The following is a 19,972-nucleotide window of genomic DNA, read 5'->3' as shown; positions in this document are numbered from 1 at the left end:
TCTAACTGCCCCTCGATCATCTAAAGGTCCAACCAACTCCTTCGCAGGCTTTCTGCTTCAGATATATTTAAAGAAGTTTTTATTATGAGTTTTTGCCTCTACAGCAAACTTCTTTTCAAATTCTCTCTTAGCCTATCTTATCAATGTCTTACATTTAACTTGCGAATCCTATTTTCCTCTGATGGATCTTTCTTCCAATTTTTGAATGAAGATCTTTTGGCTAATAGCCTCTTTCACCTCAATTTTTAACCATGCCTGCAATCATTTGGCCTTCCTTCCACCTTTCTTAATGCATGGAATACATCTGGACTGCACCACTAAGTTGCTCCTTTCTATCATTGTGATATAATTTGTACCCTGGTATAGCACTATTCCATTGGTTTTCCTCTTTCCACTATGTCTCTGAGATGCCAATTAAATTTGTCATCATTCACTGCTATACACTAACTTTCCCATCCTACTTTTAGACTTCTGGCATTACACTACAAACATTTCAAAGTGTGTTTTTTGTTTGTATTAACATCATTTTTCAGTTGTCAGGGATAATTTGGAATCTTTTAGGTCAGATGATTCTTTACGTATAGGCACATGGACTACTTTTCTTATTATTGGAACCTCTCTGTTGGATGCCCCAATGCTTCATTAGTATCCTTCAAAGATACCTCCCTCCGAACCATGCATTGCTGAGCGATTGTTGGCTTTCCCCTTTGTTCTAGTTTAAAAGCTGCTCTATCTCCTTTTTAAACATTAGCACCAGCAGCCTGGTTCCACCTTGGTTAAGGTGGAGCCCATCCCTTTGGAAAAGACTTCCCCCCTTCCCCAAAAGGTTCCCCAGTTCCTTACAAAACTGAATCCCTGTTCCTTGCACCCTTGTCTCATCTACACATTAAGATTCTGGAGTTCCCCCTGCCTCTGGGGACCTGCACATGCAACAGGAAGCATTTCAGAGAATTCTACCCTGGTGGTTCTGGTTTTCAGCGTTCTGCCCGAGCCTAAATTTGGCTTCCAGAACCTCCCTTCCACATTTTCCTGTCATTGGTGCCCACATGTACCAAGACAACCAGCTCCTTCCCAGCATTGTCTAAAATCCTATCTAGGTGACGTGTGAGGTCCACCATCTTCGCACCAGGTAGGCATATTACTAGGAGATCCTCAGCCCAACATCCACCCAGCTATCTACAGTCCTATAAATCGAATCACCAACTATGAAGGCAGACCTAAACCTTCCATCCTGGGCAGTATCCCTGGGTGACACACCCTTGGTGTAAGAGGACAATGCATTTCCTGGAGAGCAGAACCTTGCTACAGGATTATTTTCTGCTGCACCAGGTTGATGCTCTCCAACCAGGAGACCTTTCTCCGTGGAGGCAGCACCAAGGCTGCTAGACTGGAGTTAGGACTTGGCTACTAATGTCCCTGAAGGTCTCATCTACAAACCTCTCTGCCTCACCTTCTCCAGGTCTGCTAGCCTCCAGAGATCAGACTCATTCTCTGAGACAGGCGCTCTTTGCATTAAGTAAACACATGCAACCTCTCATTGGTGGACAAAAAACCCATACACGTGACACTCGATGCAAAAGACTGGAAGGACCCCCCCCCCCCCATTGCTTCTGAATTGCTGCCTTCATCTTAATTTTGTTCAGTTCCTAGTTACACCCTTGTCTCATCTACGCATTAAGATTCTGGCGTTCCCCCTGCCTCTGGGAACCTGCACATGCAACAGGAAGCATTTCAGAGAATTCTACCCTGGCAGTTCTGGTTTTCAGCGTTCTGCCCGAGCCTAAATTTGGCTTCCAGAACCTCCCTTCCACATTTTCCTGCCATTGGTGCCCAAATGTACCAGACAACCAGTCATGTAGCATTACAATTAGCGGGTCTAATTAGCGGGTCTGAAATCAGACCGCCGACGGAAGATCTTGCAAGACGCCTTTTCTGTTGCCAGTTTGGGAAGATTCGTGCACTTGAGTATTGCTCTTGAGGAATAAGAGGATTGTCCCCTGAAGCAGGACCGTGTGGTCCGAAACGCGATCTTGTCGGGACTTTACTATGAGTTAAGTATTGCAATTTTGCTGATTTTCATGTGACTTCACTGGGACTTTATTATGAGCTAAGTTTTGCAATGTTGCTGATGTTTGCACAAATCAAGGTATAAGAGAATTCTCAATTGAGATACTTTAATTTCCCGTGGCAATATGGACTGATTTTAGTGAAAAAAAAATCAAAAAATTAAAAAAAATATTACAAGGACATAACAATAAAGTAATGTGTCCTTTCCATGTTGGGTCTGATTGATATACAGACTCTGTTGGTATTGGTCCTACAAAACTATTTGAGTACTGAATTGTACATATGTGGCGCATTAAAACTATAGAAAGATTGACCAAGAAACCAATTGTCTAAATATTTTGTTCCTGCATGGTGTGCCATGCCGCCGTGCTTCCATGTGACCCGGAGGCCGCCGACGTTTTTCCTGCACAGGGGGGCCGCCGTATGACTTGCTGTCCACGCGGCATGGAGCCGCCCCCAGCCTCCTTCCATGCGGCCTGGAGGCCGCCGACATTCTCCTTTCTTCTCTGCGGCAGGAGGCTGCCTCTGAGGCTGGGCCCTGTTCCACGGCCCAGTGCAGCCTCTAGCTTCCTTCTTCGCAGAAGGGATGCCGCTCTCCAGGGTCCTGTCCCTAGGCGCAAGGCTGCGCCTCCTTCAGCTTTTTTAAAGGGCCCACGGTAGGAGTAGTCCTGTGGCCCTATCTGATGACCTCATCCGGGTTTTTCCTCTTCAGCCCTATAAAAGGGCTCTGCCTTCAGTTTATCGTTGCCTTCGCAAGGAGCTGCCTGCTCCTGGAGCCTCTTCTGTTCCAGCTCTTCTTCCAGGAGATTCAGATGTCCATCTTCATTTCTTCAAGGCATTCTGGGAATTCCCTTGTCTTCCTTTGTGGTTCCTGATCCTTCGTCTTCATCTTCGTTCCATGTCCTGGTCTCTCTGTGGATCCCGTGTCGCCGTCCACAGTTGACCTTGTTTCCAGATGTCCTGTCTCCCCTGACGTCTTTGACTCAGATGTCCCTGTTCACAGATGTCTTCATCTGAAGAAGTCCTCATTCTTAGATGTCCAGTTGCTCTGTGCCTTGGTGCCTTGTTGCTCTTGATTGAGTGCCTTGGGGGTTTGAAGTTCTGATGTTCTTGTCTTGGATGTCTTAGATGAATCTGTCTTCAGATGTCTTCATCGTTAGATGTCTCAGATGTCCTGTCTCCAGCTGACCTCTTCGTCTTTGTCTTCAGATGTTCCGTCTTCTGGCATCCACTTTCTCCGGCTCCTCTCTTTGAAGCCTTTCCCTCCGATGTCTTGGGCTCAGATTTCGCCTAGCCTTTGGTGGATTGTTCTGTCAGTGGACCTGCCATGGGGCCGTCGCACCACTGAAGCCTCCTCTCCAGCTGTGTGAGTTAGCGTGCTATCCAAATTCCACTCCATCCTGGGTTTTACCTTGCTGTCGTCTTTCCACTCATCAAGAGTCCTTATCTTGCCTCAGCCTAGCCACAGCCCTGCCTTCTTGCCTAGTGTCTTCGCCTGACCATGTCTCCAACTACCTTCGTTTGTCCATGTCTTCAAGTATCGTCGTCTGACCATGTCTTCAAGAATCTGTCTTGTTCCTGTACCCTCGCCTGTCCTCGACCTCTGTCCATCCTGTCGCATCTGCCGCTCCCAGGTGGAAGGTCCGAAAGGGCTATTGAGTGGCCGAAGGGCTACCGCAGAGACGAGCATTGCGTTGTTGGGTCTCTTCTGATGCGTTCAGGTTCGGCAGAGGTCAGAGTTCCTGCTCTTCAGTCTGTCCACCTGTGCTTGGACACGTCTTACCTGCCTCGGTGCTTCTACGGAGCTCTCTGCAGTTGCGCCCTGACCCAAGGGCACACCAACCTCGCCGGATTTGGGACTGCTCCATCGCACTCCCGCAACACCAGCAAAGCAAGGCCTGTAGCTAAGAAATCCAACACGCAGAACATACAGCCACGAGGAACATAGCCTTTAAAAGTCAGCAATAGTAAGGAAATGCTATGCAGTGGTTGGAACATAATACCCACTAGAAAGTCCAGCACCAAATTAAGGCTCCACAATGGAACCGGTAAGTCAAGGAGGCCTAAGGTGCTTCACGCCCTTCAAAAAAATGGGCCACATCAAGATGAGATGACAAGGAAACACCATTCGCCAGGCCTCTGAAACAAGCAAGAACTGCAACCTGCAGCTTCAAAAAATTAAGGGCCAAATCTTTATTCAAACCATAATGCAAAAAATCCAAAGTGAGAAGGATCTTAACTGAATGAGGAAGAACACCCCGCTCCTCACACCAGGCCTCAAAAACTCTCAAACCCGCACATAAGCCAAGGAAGTGGAGAACTTGTGAGCGCGGAGTAAAGTGGCAATCACCGCAGAGGAATAACCATGTTTAACAAGCGAGCCCTCTCAAGGACCAAACCGTAAGACAGAACAGAGTCAGATCCTCATGACAAACCGGTCCCTGCTGAAGCAGATCCATGTGCGACAGAAGACGAAGGGGGGCCTCCACGCGGATTCATCACAAATCCACATCCCACAGACGCCTGGGCCAGTCCGGCGCTACCAGGAGTATGAGCCCCCTGTGGCCTTCAATCTCGCGAATTATCCATTAAGGGTCACGGAGGAAAGGCATAAAGCAATCTGTCTTCCGGCCAGACCTGTACAAGAGCATCTGTTCCCAGGGACCACGGATCTCTCCTGCAACTGTAGAAGTGAGGAACCTTCGCATTTCGAGAAGTCACCAGCAGGTCTAGGATTGGAAGGCCCCAGCAATCCACAATCAGCTGAAACACCTCGGCTGATACCACCAGCTCTCCTGGGTCCAGACTCTCTCTGCTGAGACAGTCCACTCTTATGTTGTCTTTTCCTGCTATTTGAGAGGCCGAGATTAACTGCAGATGACCTTCTGCCCATTCCATCAGCTAATCTATTTCCTGCAACACTTGCTGGCTCTTGGTTCCACCCGGGTGATTGATATAGGCCACTGTCGTCGGGTTAAGAACATAAGAACAGGTCATACTGGGTCAGACCTCATGTGAACCGATTCTGCAGCCTGTGGCTGAACTGCAAGCATGCCAGCTATACTGCCTGGGCCTCCAGGCAATTGATGTTCCAACGGGACTCTTCAGCATTCCAGCGCCCCTGAGCTGTTAACTCCAGACACTGAGCCCCCCAACTGTGGGCGACTCGCATCTGTCGCAAGTACCAACCAGGCTGGAGAAGACAAGGGAACTCCCTTTCTCAGATGATCCTCCTGCAACCACCACTGAGGGCAGGAGCAGATTTCCATTGGCAAGTGAAGCTGAACAGCATAATCCTGAGACTGCGGGTTCCAACAAGATAGAGTGCTGAAAAGGGCATATGTGCCCTTGCCTACAGCACCACTTCCAGGGTAGCTGCCATCAAGCCAAATACCTTTAGGTGGGACCAAACATTGGGCGTAAAGTGTTCAACAATGGATGCACTTAAGCTATCAATCCCTGGATACGAACTTCCGGTAGGAAAATTCTGTCCTATCCTATGTCGAACCGGACCCCCAGATAATCCAACAACTGGGATGGTTGAAGATTGCTCTTGGTCAGGTTCATCACCCAACTGAGCTGCTGCAATAAGGAGATCACCTTGTGTGTCACCAGGCGGATCTCTTCCTGAGTCTTGGTTCGAATCAGCCAGTTGTCCAAATACGGGTGCACCAGAATCCCTTCTTTTCGCAAGGCCACCGCTATCACCAGCATAATCTTGGAAAATGTTCCTGGAGTGGTGGCTAGACCAAAAGGCAGCACCCAAAACTGGTAATGGCGCCCTAACACCGCAACACGTAGAAAGCGTTGGTATTCCAATCAGATGGGAATATGAAGGAAAGCCTCTGAAAGATCCAAGGTGGTCAGAAATTCCCCAGACTGCACTACCTTTATTACAGAGTGTAAGGTTTCCATTCGAAAATGAGTCACCTTCAAGTGATGGCTAACCCTCTTGAGATCCACGATGGGACAAAAGGAGCCCTTCTTCTTGGGCACAACAAAATAAATGGAGTATCATCCCATTCTTTCTTGAGCCATGGACACTGGAACCACAGCCCTCAGTCTGAGGAGCCTTTGAAGCATGAACTCCACTGCCTGCTTCTTCTGCGGGGAGTGGCAAGAGGACACCATGAAGGGAGGCAAGATGGCTGCCGAACAGATTGGTTGGTGAGCACCGGAGGAGAGGCTTTTTATTTCTATTTTTGCAAGTTTTCTTAGAATGCCCCATACTAAGAGGAAGGAAAGCTAACGGGAGTTAATATTGATTCACCCTTGGTTGATCCTCGGCAGCCTCAAATTGCAGTGTTTTTTCACCGGAGCTGTGATTTCATCGCCTGACAGCTTGGTCGCTGGGGGAGCGGCGGTGGAGCAAACACAGTCCCCCTTGACCCGTGATGTCACCCTTAGCCCGGAGAGCCATGCAGGACCCGCTCACCCTGGGAACAGCTTGCCTACCATCTCTAGCTTCGGTGGAAGCAGGAGGAACCTCGGCGTTGGACCGGAAAGGAAGCAGTATAGCCGTACAGGATGGAGACCGGAGTGCAATTCGGGAGCCGTGGGAGTTGGGTAGAGCGAGCTCAGAAGAATTGGAGAGAAACAGCGATGGCTTCCATACTGTTGGCTCAATATGCTGCAGGAATACCATCAACACAAGGTATAGGAGTAAGTGGGGAAACTGTAATGGAGGCGTGAGAAACACCACTGGGAGCTGTTACAGTGACTTTAACCTCAATTAAACCTGAAAATATCACACTAGATGGGATATGGACAGTATTAAAATCTATAGAAAATTCAATTAAAACCTTCTCAAGTTACTATAGATACAAAGAATCAAACAGTTCAAAATAAGCCTATGGATCTGAGACTTAAAACACACTGGAATCCACATGCTATTTCTTAACTACTTTAATCTTATCTTAGATTTTAGTTTTTAGCTTACTATATTTAATTTTAATTAATTATTCTTATTGTTTTTATCCATTTTATTGTATTTTTTGCTTCCTACTTGTTTTTTTAGTTATATTGTAAACTGTAAAGATAGAATCATGTGTTCTGACTCACGGTATATAAGAAGCACATAAATAAATAAATAAAATAAATTAATATTGAACTTCGACAAGAAAGTGGAAGAACTGAATAAGAGGATATCTTCAGTTGAAAATATACAACAGAAATTAGTGATCTCTAAAAAAAAAAAAAAATTGTCACAAAGACTAGAGGTGATGGAAAATTCCTTAAGGGCACACAATCTTAGAATTCTTAATTTCCCAGTAATAAGAACCATTTCGCCTCTGGAACATTTTAGGATGTATATGAAGCAGGTGTTAAAAATACCTGAGACTGCTCTACCGGTGGTAATGAAAGCGAACTATTTACAACAACACGATCAGCCAGATGGGCAAGAACCAGCGGCAGGACAAACATCAGTATTAGATCTAACCAATATACTGGAGATGTCTCAAGAATCAGAGATTAATACTAGAAAACAGTTATTAGTATCATTTGCTTTTTTTATCATAGCGCAATCACATTATGAGACTATTTTTTCGAAACAGACAAAATATGTTCTACAGCCATCCAATTTGGATATTTCAGATATAATTAAAATTACCCAAACACGTCGGAAGGAATTTATTATGATGCGCACAGATATACTTTAACTTGGGGCTAAATTTGTACTAAAATATCCCTGTAAAGCATGTATTAAATATAGATAAATAAATTATGTTTTTTTTAGGAACCAGAACATCTTAAAGCGTTCCTAGTGGCACACTCCCTAGAAGCCACCACAACTGGCTCAGTTTAAGGAATTGGTTACAGAACTGTTCAGCATGTCATTCTTCTTTGTTTAAAGATTTGTAATTTCTATTTGGGGTTTGTTTTTTTTTGTCGCTCTTAATTCCACCTCCCATTATGCTTATAATTTAGATGTCAGAGAAAATTCATTTGAATTGGAATAAGAAATATTCTATGTAGTAATGATCCTTTTTCTCTTTTGTATAGACATCGAATTTGCTGTACAAGAATTGTTTCTTGGGATAATTTCAAAATTAAAAATAAAGAATTAAAAAAAAAAAAAAAAAAGGACACCATGAACAAGTCCCGACGAAACTGCAAAATTCCAGGTGCATACCTTTTGCACTAGTCCGACATGATCTCAACCCACCTCTGATAAAAGAAGGAGCGACATCTCCCTATTTCCTGTTCCGGAAGGTGGGTTGGCAAACCTTCATTGAGAATCTCGGGAAGGTCTACCACCCGAGCCTGCTCATCTCTTGGGCTGCCGGGGACGAAAGGGCTAAGACCTATCAAAAAGCAGAGTCTGCTAATTGGTAGGGTTGTGCAGGCAAAAGGTTGTCGTTGCGTACACGATAGGTATTCGTGGGAGGTCAATTCCGTTTCATGCGGAAGTATGGAGAATTCAATAAGTTGTCGATCTGTAAATACGTTACTACTAAATTAACTACAACCCCCCACCCTCCTGACCCCCCCAAGACTTACCAAAACTCCCTGGTGGTCCAGCGGTGGGGTCCGGGAACTCACTCACACCCTCGGTGCTAGTTTCATCACGGCGCCGATAGCCTTTGTCACAGGGGCTATCGGTGCCATTGGTCAGCCCCTGTCACATGGCCATCGGCGCCATCTTGTGCTCCTACCATGTGACAGGGGCTGACCAATGGCACCGGTAGCCCCTGTGACATAGTATGGGCAAAGGCTATCGGCGCCATTTTGAGTCCTGGTGTCGGACGGCAGGTCGCTCCGGGACCCCCGTTGGACCCACAGGGACTTTTGGCCAGCTTGGGGGGGCCTCCTGACCCCCACAAGACTTGCCAAAAGTCCAGCAGGGGTCCGGGGCGATAGGCGCCATTTTGAGTATTGGGAATCGGACAGCCGGCGTGAACGTCGCTCCCGGACCCCTGCTGGACTTTTGGCAAGTCCTTGTGGGGTCAGGAGGCCCCCCCCAAGCTGGCCAAAAGTCCCTGTGGGTCACAACGGGGGTCCCGGAGCGACCTGCCGTCCGACGCCAGGACTCAAAATGGCGCCGATAGCCTTTGCCCATACTATGTCACAGGGGCTACCGGTGCCATTGGTCAGCCCGTCACATGGTAGGAGCACAAGATGGCGCCGATGGCCATGTGACAGGTCTGACCAATGGCACCGGTAGCCCCTGTGACAAAGGCTATCGGCGCCGTGATGAAACTAGCACAGAGGGTGTGAGTGAGTTCCCGGACCCCACCGATGGACCACCAGGGAGTTTTGGTAAGTCTTGGGGGGGGGGGGGTCCAGGAGGGTGGGGGGTTTAAATTTTTATTTAGGCCGAATAAAACAGAAATCTGTTTAATACATGGGGAGTCGCAATGCGTTTCACCTCCCCACGTATTTAACAGATAGCAAAAAATAAGTTGCGGATTACAAATACGTGGAAAACGGAATGCACACCTCTACTAATTGGTCGTCCCCTCTGTAGGGACAAAAACACCTGGAACCCCAGAAATGATCCCTCATACCAAAGGGGTGCTGTAACTGTTTCTTATCCTCCAGCAACTGAGGTACTGAACACTCAACCCACTTACAGGCCAGTTTCTTCAACTCGCTCCCAAACAAGAGCGAGCCTTTAAAAGGCATCTTGGTAAGACTGTCTTTGGAAGCTGTGTAAGCTGACCAATTTCCCAACCAGAGTTGATGCCTGGCCACTATCACCGAAGCCACTCCTCTGGCTGAGATCCGGACCAAATCACAGCCTGCATCTGCTAAAAAAGGCAGCAGCAGACTCCATAACCCGCTCTGGAATTCCCTCCAGACTCATCAACCTCCTGAGAGAGAAGAAAACAAGATCTCAACATTAGGGCACAACAGGATGCAATCTGTAATTTCATTGCCACTGCCTCAAAGTTTGCTTAAGAATAGCCTCAATCCTTCTATCATGTACATCCTGCAAGGCCGTGCCTCCCTCTACGGGATTGTTGTCCGCTTAAGATACGGTACACACCAGAGCATTCATTTTGGGAAAAATGTAAACAGTCTCTTACAGCTGTATCCAGTGGGTACAGGCCTTCCAATGTCTGACCCCACTTTAAAATTTGCCCCTAGGGTAACCCATTCCAGATTAATCAATTCCTGGATGGAACCATCACCAGGAAAAAACAAGAGGCTTTACGTAAGGAAACCAAAATGTGATTCTTCCTCTGTTCTGCCATAGCATCTAATCCAAGAACACCCAGCTGTTTCAAGGTCCGGGAAATCAGGGCCGGTAGTTCATCTTTATGAAAGAACTGCAATATGGTTCGATATGGATCCAGCCCTCGAGGAATGCTCCCATCTTCCAGGAAATCAGGATCAACCTCATCATCAGTGCCATCCAGATTCCTGTCGGGAACCCCCACAGGGAGTTGAGGCGAGCCCTGGCGCTTAAGCATAGGACTGGAAGAGGGAGGAGCCACAGGCTGAGGGTCTGACCAGACAGAAATGGAGGAAGCAAAGGATTGCACCTGAAAAAAAAGGTGTGTAAGCCTTGAATGAAATTCCACCCAAGAAAAAGCAGCTGGGTCCAGACCAAGCCCAGAAGGAACTAAAGCTGGTCCCACAGAACTGCCCTTGCCAGTGGAGGAGCCAGTCAAGGGAGAACCAAAACCTGGTGTCCCCTCCAGTCAAGGCTGAAGAGCCAGGCTTAGCAAAATCCAAGGAAGACAACTCTCCCTGAGCATCTGAGCAATGCTCACAACAGGTTAGAAGCCAGGTCAGGCTGAGAAGCCCTAATATGACAGGCAACACAAATAGGAAGACGCTTAGGCTTCTTGCTTACTGGCACCACTGATGCTGTAAACATGTGTCGAACGTCTCGCGCTCAAAAATGAAATGCGCCCAAAAAATAAGCGCCTGGAAGAAAGCGCAGCAAGGCACATAACTTGGCCCATAGGTTGTTTAAATGCATAAAAAGGTTTGTGTGCGTAAAAAGCGTGCTCAAAAATGAGCGGCACAATGCATGCGCACATATGACACACTGCGCACACCGATGGCCTATAGAGGGCAGCAGAACACACACAAGAGCATGCGAAAATGGCCGCTGTAGTTTATCATGCGGTGTGCAAGTAAAAAACCTAAGTGCAGGGCCTAGCCCACCGGGGCTGCTCAGTCCCCCAACCCCAACAGAAGCGGGAATGAAAATTGGCACAGCATGCTGAGAACTGAGACCAGAGGAAGTTCTGAAACCCCTCTGTCTCTGATGCAGGTAAAACTTTTTTTTTTTTTTTTTTTTTTTAAACCTTACCTGAGCTCAGTGCTTACTGGCTGAGTATAGAGACAGTCTCTAGCTACTGGGGGAGAGGGCATCTTCTGTCACTGCTGTGCTCGGGCCTCCTGCACCCACTGCCTTTCAGCTGAACTAGCAGCTAAGTCCACACTGGAAAACCCAGCTACCAGATCAAGGCACACCTCTGAGGGACTTTGGATATCGCCTCAGGAATTCTCAACTGGAGGAGGGACGTTTTAGGTATCGCTGCAAGAGAGCAGGGCTTTCTTTTCCTGAATTTAGAATTTCAAATTTCTCCTTTTAAAAAGCTCAAACCCAATAGGGAGATGCATATCCACCACCTGCTGGAGACAGAATTTAGACTGGGATCACTGCAGGGTTATATATATACTGTGACTTCAGCTTGCTTCATCTCCATCTGCTAGCAGGAGAGCATAAACTCACTGGTTCTGAGTCCATTTGTGTACACACTAGGAAATTTGTTCTATTTGCAGAAAACAGAATGAGCTAATTCATTTGTCCTCACTCCTTTTTCTGGTACCAACCAATATTTTTTGTCTCTTTTCCTGAAAATTAATTACCTGAAATATCTACTATGGTGTTACTAATTAATCTCCTCAGGGTTGCCTTGGCACGCTCTCGGAAGGCATCAGATGTTCCAGAAAATGTCATAAAAATCTGGGCCTCAGGATCACTGAAAGCAAATGGCATTAACACAATCTCCAGTGGCTCCTTGTTCAGTCAAGGATCAATTATAAAATCACTAGCCTAGTCCAAGATTTTCACAACACCCTACTATTCCTTGGACTGCAGCCATTTGAAAACCTTATTGCCCTGCAGGAGCTTTAAGATAATCTCTAAAGCTCCTATTGGATGTCCCATCGCTGCATCAAGTACGACTTAAGTGACTTCCATAAACATGCTTTTTCCGTTGCGTCATCACATTACTGGAATCATTTAGCCGAAGAACTATGCTTTAACTCAATCTTCCAAGCTATTTAGAAAACAATTAAAAACCTTTTTATCCCAGCTTTTTCCTAACCATTAATTTATTTGAAGCTATTTATGCTTGATCTGAATTAATGAGAATTTTAATGTTTTTATTATTTTAATTGTATTTGCATTATCTTTTTCCTTTATTATTATTATTTTTTTTTTATCAGACTGCTAAATGCTTGATTTTAAATGTTTGTGTATGTTCCTTTGTAAGCCACTTAGGATCCTTTGCATAAGTGTCATAGAAATAAAGAACATAACATATAAAAGAGAAGGCTATACGTCAGAGAGGGGAACATGTCTGCGTGGAAACTAGGACAAAATCAGACTGAGGGGCTCAAGAGGCAGCACATGTGGGAACTATTATACATGCTCAAAAGGACTTTTATTGAGCTTTGAGAAATGGGTTTGTTCAGTGCCATCAGATGACATCACCCATGTGTCATGGCTAATTTAGCTCTGCTTTTTGACAGAGCAACACTGAAATCATGATCGTGATAGTACTGAAGAGAATAAAGACATTGTGATCACATGGGACATTCATATTCCAATGATAAAGCTTGATGCTGGGAAAACCACACAGTGATACAGGAGAAAAACACAAGAAAGGCATTACTAAATATAAGTGTCAGGACTAAATGAAGGAAGATCATCAAGTACCAAGAGATGCAATCAGAGTTGGAAAATGTGTCTAAAAGATACAGAAATAATCCCAATTGTCTTGGGCAACACTGGTTAAAGAATGTCCATGCATACCTCAATATGTTGCCTGCATATATTACACACATTAAGAGCTCCAAAGAGGAAATTCTCTTTGGTGAAATGCAAGCATTATGAAGATCACTAGCAGCAAATAAGAGAGAAATCACAACCTGACATAAGAATGAAGTTTATCCTGCCATGATATACGTAAAACAGAGTTGCTTACCTGTAACAGGTGTTCTCAGAGGACAGCAGGTTGCCAGTCCTCAATCATGGGTGACATCATCAGATAGAGTCTGACACAGAAAACATATGTCGAAGTTTCTAGAATTTTAACTGATCCTCTCTGAGCATGCCTAGAATGCCATTATATTACACATCCACATGAGGTCCTTTCAGTCTTATAATATAGAACTGAGGAACAAAATTAAATTAAGAAAAATACCCACAAAGTGATAACCAATTCCGCAAGGTGGCAGGCGGTTTTGTGAGGACTGGCATCCTGCTGTCCTCAGAGAACATCTGATTCAGGTAAGCAATTCTGCTTTCTCTGAGGACAAGCAGGATGGCCTTCCTCACACATGGGTTAATCCCTAGTAACAGGTTGCGCCCCCCCCCCCCCCCCCAAACAAAAAAAGGGACCAACAAACAAATGCCAAAGGCACAACAACAAGTTTTGTTGATTGCCAATCTCTGAAAACCCACAGAGTGTACCTAATCGCCCAGAGCTCCAGGAAGTTGATTTGACACAACTATTCTCAGACGGACCAAAGACCCTGGGTGCTGAGCCCATCTACATGAATTCCCCAACCCAGGTTGGACGCATCTGTAGCTAGGACAATTTGAACCTGAGGACTTTGGAAGGGAACCCCCCATTCCCGAATGGAATCGTTCCACCATCAGAACAAGGAGTTATGGGGGGGACGGGGACTCAGATACTGTTCCAAAGTGGCGTGGTGCCACTGGGACCATGGCATCCACTGGGCTCTTCATACATGCAAGTGTTCCATGGGAGTGACATGTATTGTTGCAGCCATATAGCCCAACAACCTCAACATGTGCCAGGCTGAGACCTGCTGGCTTGCTTGAATCTCTGCTGCGATGGACATTAAGGCGACTGTCCTCGAGCATGGCAGAAAAGTCTTGGCCTGAGCTGTGTTTAGCAGGGCTCCGATGAAGACCAATTACGATGATGGGAAGAGATGGGACTTGGGGTAGTTGACAAATCCTAGTGACTCCAGCACCCAGATGGTTGAGCACAAGGACTCCTTGGCCCCTGCCCGAGAGGTGCTCTTGACCAGCCAATCGTACAAGTATGGGAAAACATAGATTCTCAGTATGCGCAAGTTTGCTGCCACCACAGCAAGGCATTTTGTGAAGAAATGTGGAGCTCACACTAGCCCAAATGGCAACATGCAGTACTGGAAGTGTGATTCCCTACCACCAATCTGAGATACTTCCGGTGATAATGGAAGATCTCGATGTGGGTGTATGCATCCCTTAGATTGAGGGAGCATAGCCAGTCCTATTTTTGCAACAAGGGGATCAAGGTGCCTAAGGAAACCATCTTGAACTTTTCCTTCTGGAGAAACAGTGTTCAAACCCCTTAGGTCTAGGATGGGATGGCAGCGTCCTGTTTTCTTTGGAATCAGGAAGAACCTCTTTCCCCTGGTGGGACGAGCTCAACTGCTCTGGCTATTAAGAGGGAGGAGAGCTCAGCGAGACGTACTTCCTGATGTACGACCGGTCCCTGATGGCGATTCAGGGGGTAATCTGGAGGGGTACTCAAAAAGGTTTAATTTCTACCCTCTGCTGATGATGGATAGAACCTACTGGTCACAAGGGTCATTTGTTTGCATAGAACCATAGCTTCCCCCCGACTGGGGTATCCAACATCTTAGGTACGATGGACATAACTATGTTCCTACTATCCAGTCAAAAACCCATCCTGGAAGTTGACTGGGATGCCTGTTGGGGGCTTCAGGGCCCTCTGCTGCCTAGGACGGCTGCAAGGGGCCTATGGTCGTTGATATGGTCAAGACGGCGGAGGATAGTTATTTCTTCAGGTGGAAGAAAGGCTTCCTCTGGCCTGGCCTTGAAGACCTCCTAGCAGAGAAGGGTGGGTCATGGGCACCAGTGGAGAGCTGCTGAAGTGTTGCATGGTGTTCACGCATTTGAGCCACTGCATCCTTCCCTCTATCTCCGAAGAGATTCTCTCTAGTGCATGGCACATCAGCGAGACTGTCCTGCACTTCCTGTTGGAGATCGGATGCCCTCAGCCATGCCAGTCTGTGGGCACTGATTCCAGCTGCAGAGACCCTCGATGCCATTTCAAAAACATCATAGGTCACTCAGACCACATGTTTTTTGCATTCCAGGCCTTCATGACTCAGCAACTTGAGGGCATCCTGCTGCTGGCAGCTTGGCTACCCTCTGCACTCTGCTTCAGCATGTCCCGCATATCCTGGCTCATGTAGAAGCTGATAGGCTGCTATATGGGCAATAAGCATAGCACCTTGAAACACCTTCCTCCCAAGAGCATCCATGGCCCTCTGATATTTCCCCTGTGGCGCCAAGGAATGGGTGCGAGTGCGCTTGGCCTTCTTGAGAGCGGATTCGATGAGCACAGACTGGTGCAGTAGCTGACGCTTGTCGAATCTGAGAGCCTTTTGGACAAGATAAACCAATGTCCGCCTTCCTATTTCCAGGAAGAACTAAGAGGGGGGTGATCCCACATCCTTAACAGTAACTCCACAAGGATCTCACATTGGGACTGCCACGACCTCCTTGGGAGACTCCACAAATTGAAGCATGTCCAGGCATTGTGTCGGGTATCCTCTTCCATTTGCAACTAAAACGGGATGGTCTCCATCTCCCTGACAAATCCTGTGAAGGAGACTTCTTCTGTTGGTGGGAGGAGACTGTTCCAAGGGGAGACCCTCAGACTTATCGGAGGACATCGGAGGCATTATCCCCCCCAGGGATCATAGGACCCTGAAGATGGGGACGGGGCCCTGAATGTTCTGCCTCTTTCCAGCTGTATGGGCACTGGCTCTGCTGGCCTTGGGGGCTCAGGGGCCCAGGGAACCGACACCAGCTATGTCAGTAAGGTACCGAGGAGCACGTGCAGGGATTCCAACAGTGGTTTGATGAGGGACAGTCCCAGTTCCTGGGTTATTGTGCTTCAACACCCAGACTCTGAATCGCTTTTTCCAAGCCCATCTGTATGCACCTCTCCAACTCCTCCACTAAGATTGCCAATGCCAATACTGACTGGGATCCAAGAGGTGTGACCACATCCTCTTCAAAACAGAGAGGAGGATCGGTAGCAGGCACTGGAACTACCGGAGACAGTCATGAACCACAGGCATTGGTGGAGAATTGGTGCTCCTCACCATGGAGATGCTTCAGGGACGTGGCAGCCAAAGCTGGTGCATCCTTGTGCCTGGCACTGTGCATAGACAGGAACAGATGCTGAAGCTTCTTAGACTCCTTTTGAAGCTCAAATTGGTCCTTCCTCGGTTCAGAGGTTGAAGATGACAAACCCGATGCCTTCGACCCATGGGAGGATGGTCCGTCTCTGGCGTGGTTGGCAGCCATTGACAGCACTGATGGCTCTGCTGATGCCTCGGTGTCCATCAGTGTAGCTCCATGATCTTCGATGTTGATGCTTCTGATGCAGATAGTCCAGCCTTCTCCGACCCAAAGAATCACTCCATCTTTTGAGTCTGTTCTTACATAACTTAAGGGTCATCTTGGTGCCCGGACATCATGTGATGCCACCAGGCAGAGGCCACATCATTCATGGGGATCCATGATCAATATAGTCCTTGAGCACCAGGGAGCAAGGCTTTAAATCAGACATGGACATGTCAGCATGAAATAAAAGGGTCAACAAATCAGTCTTGATGGCGGCAACCAATGATGACCGGCGGGCACAACTGCTCTGGGGACATCAACGAAATAAAACTGAAATGCCAAGAAACCTGGCTAAGACTAAGGGGATAAAATCAAGGGACCCCCCATGTCGATGATAGGAACTCACTGGAAAACAGCTCAAAATCGCGAAAAAGAGAGACTCAATTACCAGCGACTATGAGGCTCCGCGGAAAAAAAAAGAAAGACTAAAGGGATGCCATGTGGATGCATGAAATAATGGCATGCTGAGTGCTCAGAGAGGCTCAGTCAAAGTTCTAAAAGCTTTGACAAGTTTTCTTTGCTAGGCTCCATCCGATGTCACCCATGTGTGAGGAATGCCATTCTGCTTGTTTTCGAAGATGCTACCCCAAGAGAACACATGAAAGGAGATAATTAAGAACAGCATCTGTGGCCATATCAACAGTTGCATAATTTTTATTTCAAAAGTGTAAAAATATAATACATAACGTAACTAAAGAAAAAGAAGACCTAGAAATAAGACAAATGATGAAAGCAATAGGGATAAGAAATGGACATGTTAATTTGAGAACTCTAGCTAATAGTTGTGTTTTATTTCATCTGCAAAAAGTATTTAATATCTGTAGTTTTCACCTATAGTACTGTTTGGTTCAAAATAGACATTAATTAGCTAGATTCATTTAAGAAATGAGTAACTGCAATTTAAGTGCATCTCAAAAGCAAATAATATATACACTTTATTTATCAAGAATAATACAGGTACAGACATTTTTAATCTACAGCACCAACACAAAAATAGCAATAATTCAGATACGCAAAAAAAAACACTGAAAATTTACTTTTTAAAAAACAAAGCAGGAACAGCGACAGTGTATGGAAATTTGTAGACCTCTGTACAGAAAAGTCAGATGCTTATGCCTGAGCCAACCGTTCTATGACCCTGCGGTAGTCTGAAATGACCTGCTGGTAGCTGTTTTCCAACTGCTCGTGTTGCACGTTGAGGTCTATTTGGTTCATTTGGTTTGTCAGCTCTTCGGGTTTCAGACATTTCCTCATCTTGGCAAGCTCTCTCTGGTTTTTCTAAGCAGTTAAATAACAGTTGTATTAATAAGGATGATGTTATCCTCCTGCTTGTTGAACAGTATTGTTGTCAGTGTTTTAAACAATAAAAAAAGGAAGATTTAAATATGGCAACACTTATTCCTGAAAACTGAAAATGTAATATCCCTGTTGATGGCTGTGAAAATCTATTCAGTTTAGACCTGGGATTTCCTATGAGAAAGACAGTCTGCATGCAGCATGTAAATATCCAAATTCAATTCTAAGTAACTGCATATGTGCACATAGATACCCAGAGAGACCTATTTCAGTTTCTGGGATATAAGTGCACATGTGATTAATCAAGTTTTCTTCTTTTTTAAATTAAGAGGTCTATATTTATAATTTATTAAAATAATTTTTATTCCGCCTATATTGAAAATACATGCTAAGCGGATTACAACAAAATATACATAAAGAAACTAATACAAACAAAATGAAAAAACCAAAACATAAAACACTCATCAAAAATTTATTAATATTCAGTCACTGTCTGAATAACAATCAGGCCGATGGAGCGCACTATTAGCCTGCTATTGGACGCGCGTTTTCCCTTACCCCTTATTCAGTAAGGGGAGGAAAACGCGCGTCCAACCCACGGCACCTAATAGCGCCCTCAACATGCAAATGCATGTTGATGGCCCTAGTAGGTATGCGCGCGGAATACAGAAAGTAAAATGTGCAGCCAAGCCGCACATTTTACTGTCAGAAATTAGCGCCGACCCAAAGGTCGGCGCTAATTTCTTCTGGCGCCAGGAAAGTGCACAGAAAAGCAGTAAAAACTGCTTTTCTGTGTACCCTCCGACTTAATATCATAGCGATATTAAGTCTGAGGTCCCGATGAGTAAAAAAAAGTAAAAAATAAATAAATAAATAATTGAATTCGGCCCGTGGCTGTCGGGCCGAAAACCGGACACTCAATTTTGTTGGCGTCCGGTTTCCGAGCCCGTGGGTGTCAGCAGGCTCGAGAACAGACGCTGGCAAAATTGAGCGTCAGCTGTCAAACCCGTTGACAACCACTGCTCCTGTCAAAAAGGAGGCACTAGGGACATGCTAGTGTCCCTAGCGCCTCCTTTTCCCCGTCTCTACTGCGCCACCTAATTTGAATACTGCATCACGCGCCGGGAGAGCAGGCGTTCGTCCGCTCTCCAGCGGACTTTACTGAATCGGCCTGAATGTTAGCTGAATAAACTTACCCGGCTAACTTTGGAGGCATATTCAGTAGTGCAGCCGCAGTATTGAATATAGCTAGCTATCTTAAAGTTAGCCAGCTAATTTTAAGACAGTTCTTTGGCCCAACCAGACTTAGCTGGCTATATTAACTGGTTAACTCTGAATATCAGCGATAGCTTGATAACTTAACCAGATAACTCAATTCCTCCCAGTTTGGAACACCCCTAACTTATCCAGCTAAATTCTAGCCGGCTAACTTATTAAGATGACTTAAGATGGCAGCCAAGCAAAGAAGGGTGATCAAGAACATTCTATAACCAATCTCTTTCAAGCTCCTGAAGCAGACAAGTATCGTTGAAACACTGTCAGTGTTGGACAAAGTGTGCCAAGCAGGATGGTACATCGGCCGAATATAAGATAAGTCAAATAATACAAACATATAATGTTATAAAGTCTTTCTGGGAGGTGCGCTGTCAACACAGAGAGAGTAATAGATATTTAGACTTATTTCAAGAAGAATTTTATTTGCGTATCTGAAAGACTAAAAAAATGGTTTAGTATAAAAATGATTTATCATCAAAAAAAAAGGACACCATATTAAAACAGTACTTGGACAAATTAAGGGTTGTAGCCGGAAGGTTGGTCAGGACCCCTATATAAAGTACCGGACCACAGAGATTACTAAGAGGTAATAATTCCCCATATTTTGTTTATGGAATCCTTTGAACTCTTTTACAAGAAGAAAATATCCATGAAAATTCTGAGACTGAACGTATAAAAACAGGGATG

The 19,972-nt window shown here is 45.7% G+C and overlaps 1 protein-coding gene across 2 annotated transcripts in view; it reads right to left on the bottom strand.

The window, feature by feature from the left end:
* Positions 1-17,352: 17,352 nt before the first annotated feature.
* The window catches only part of HAT1 (histone acetyltransferase 1), a 195,627-nt gene continuing 193,007 nt past the window's right edge, over positions 17,353-19,972 (bottom strand). For both annotated transcript variants that reach the window (XM_029605787.1, XM_029605788.1), the window contains exon 11: positions 17,353-17,992. In XM_029605787.1, the coding sequence (XP_029461647.1) occupies positions 17,825-17,992 (168 nt within the window). In that variant the 3' untranslated portion in view covers positions 17,353-17,824. The remainder of the gene's footprint in view (positions 17,993-19,972) is intronic.

Source organism: Rhinatrema bivittatum, chromosome 6, assembly GCF_901001135.1.
Source record: "Rhinatrema bivittatum chromosome 6, aRhiBiv1.1, whole genome shotgun sequence".
In the NCBI taxonomy this organism is placed as follows: Eukaryota; Metazoa; Chordata; class Amphibia; order Gymnophiona; family Rhinatrematidae; genus Rhinatrema; species Rhinatrema bivittatum.
The sequence above is the reverse complement of the archived record's forward strand: the minus strand, read 5'-3'. Positions and strand labels throughout refer to the sequence as shown.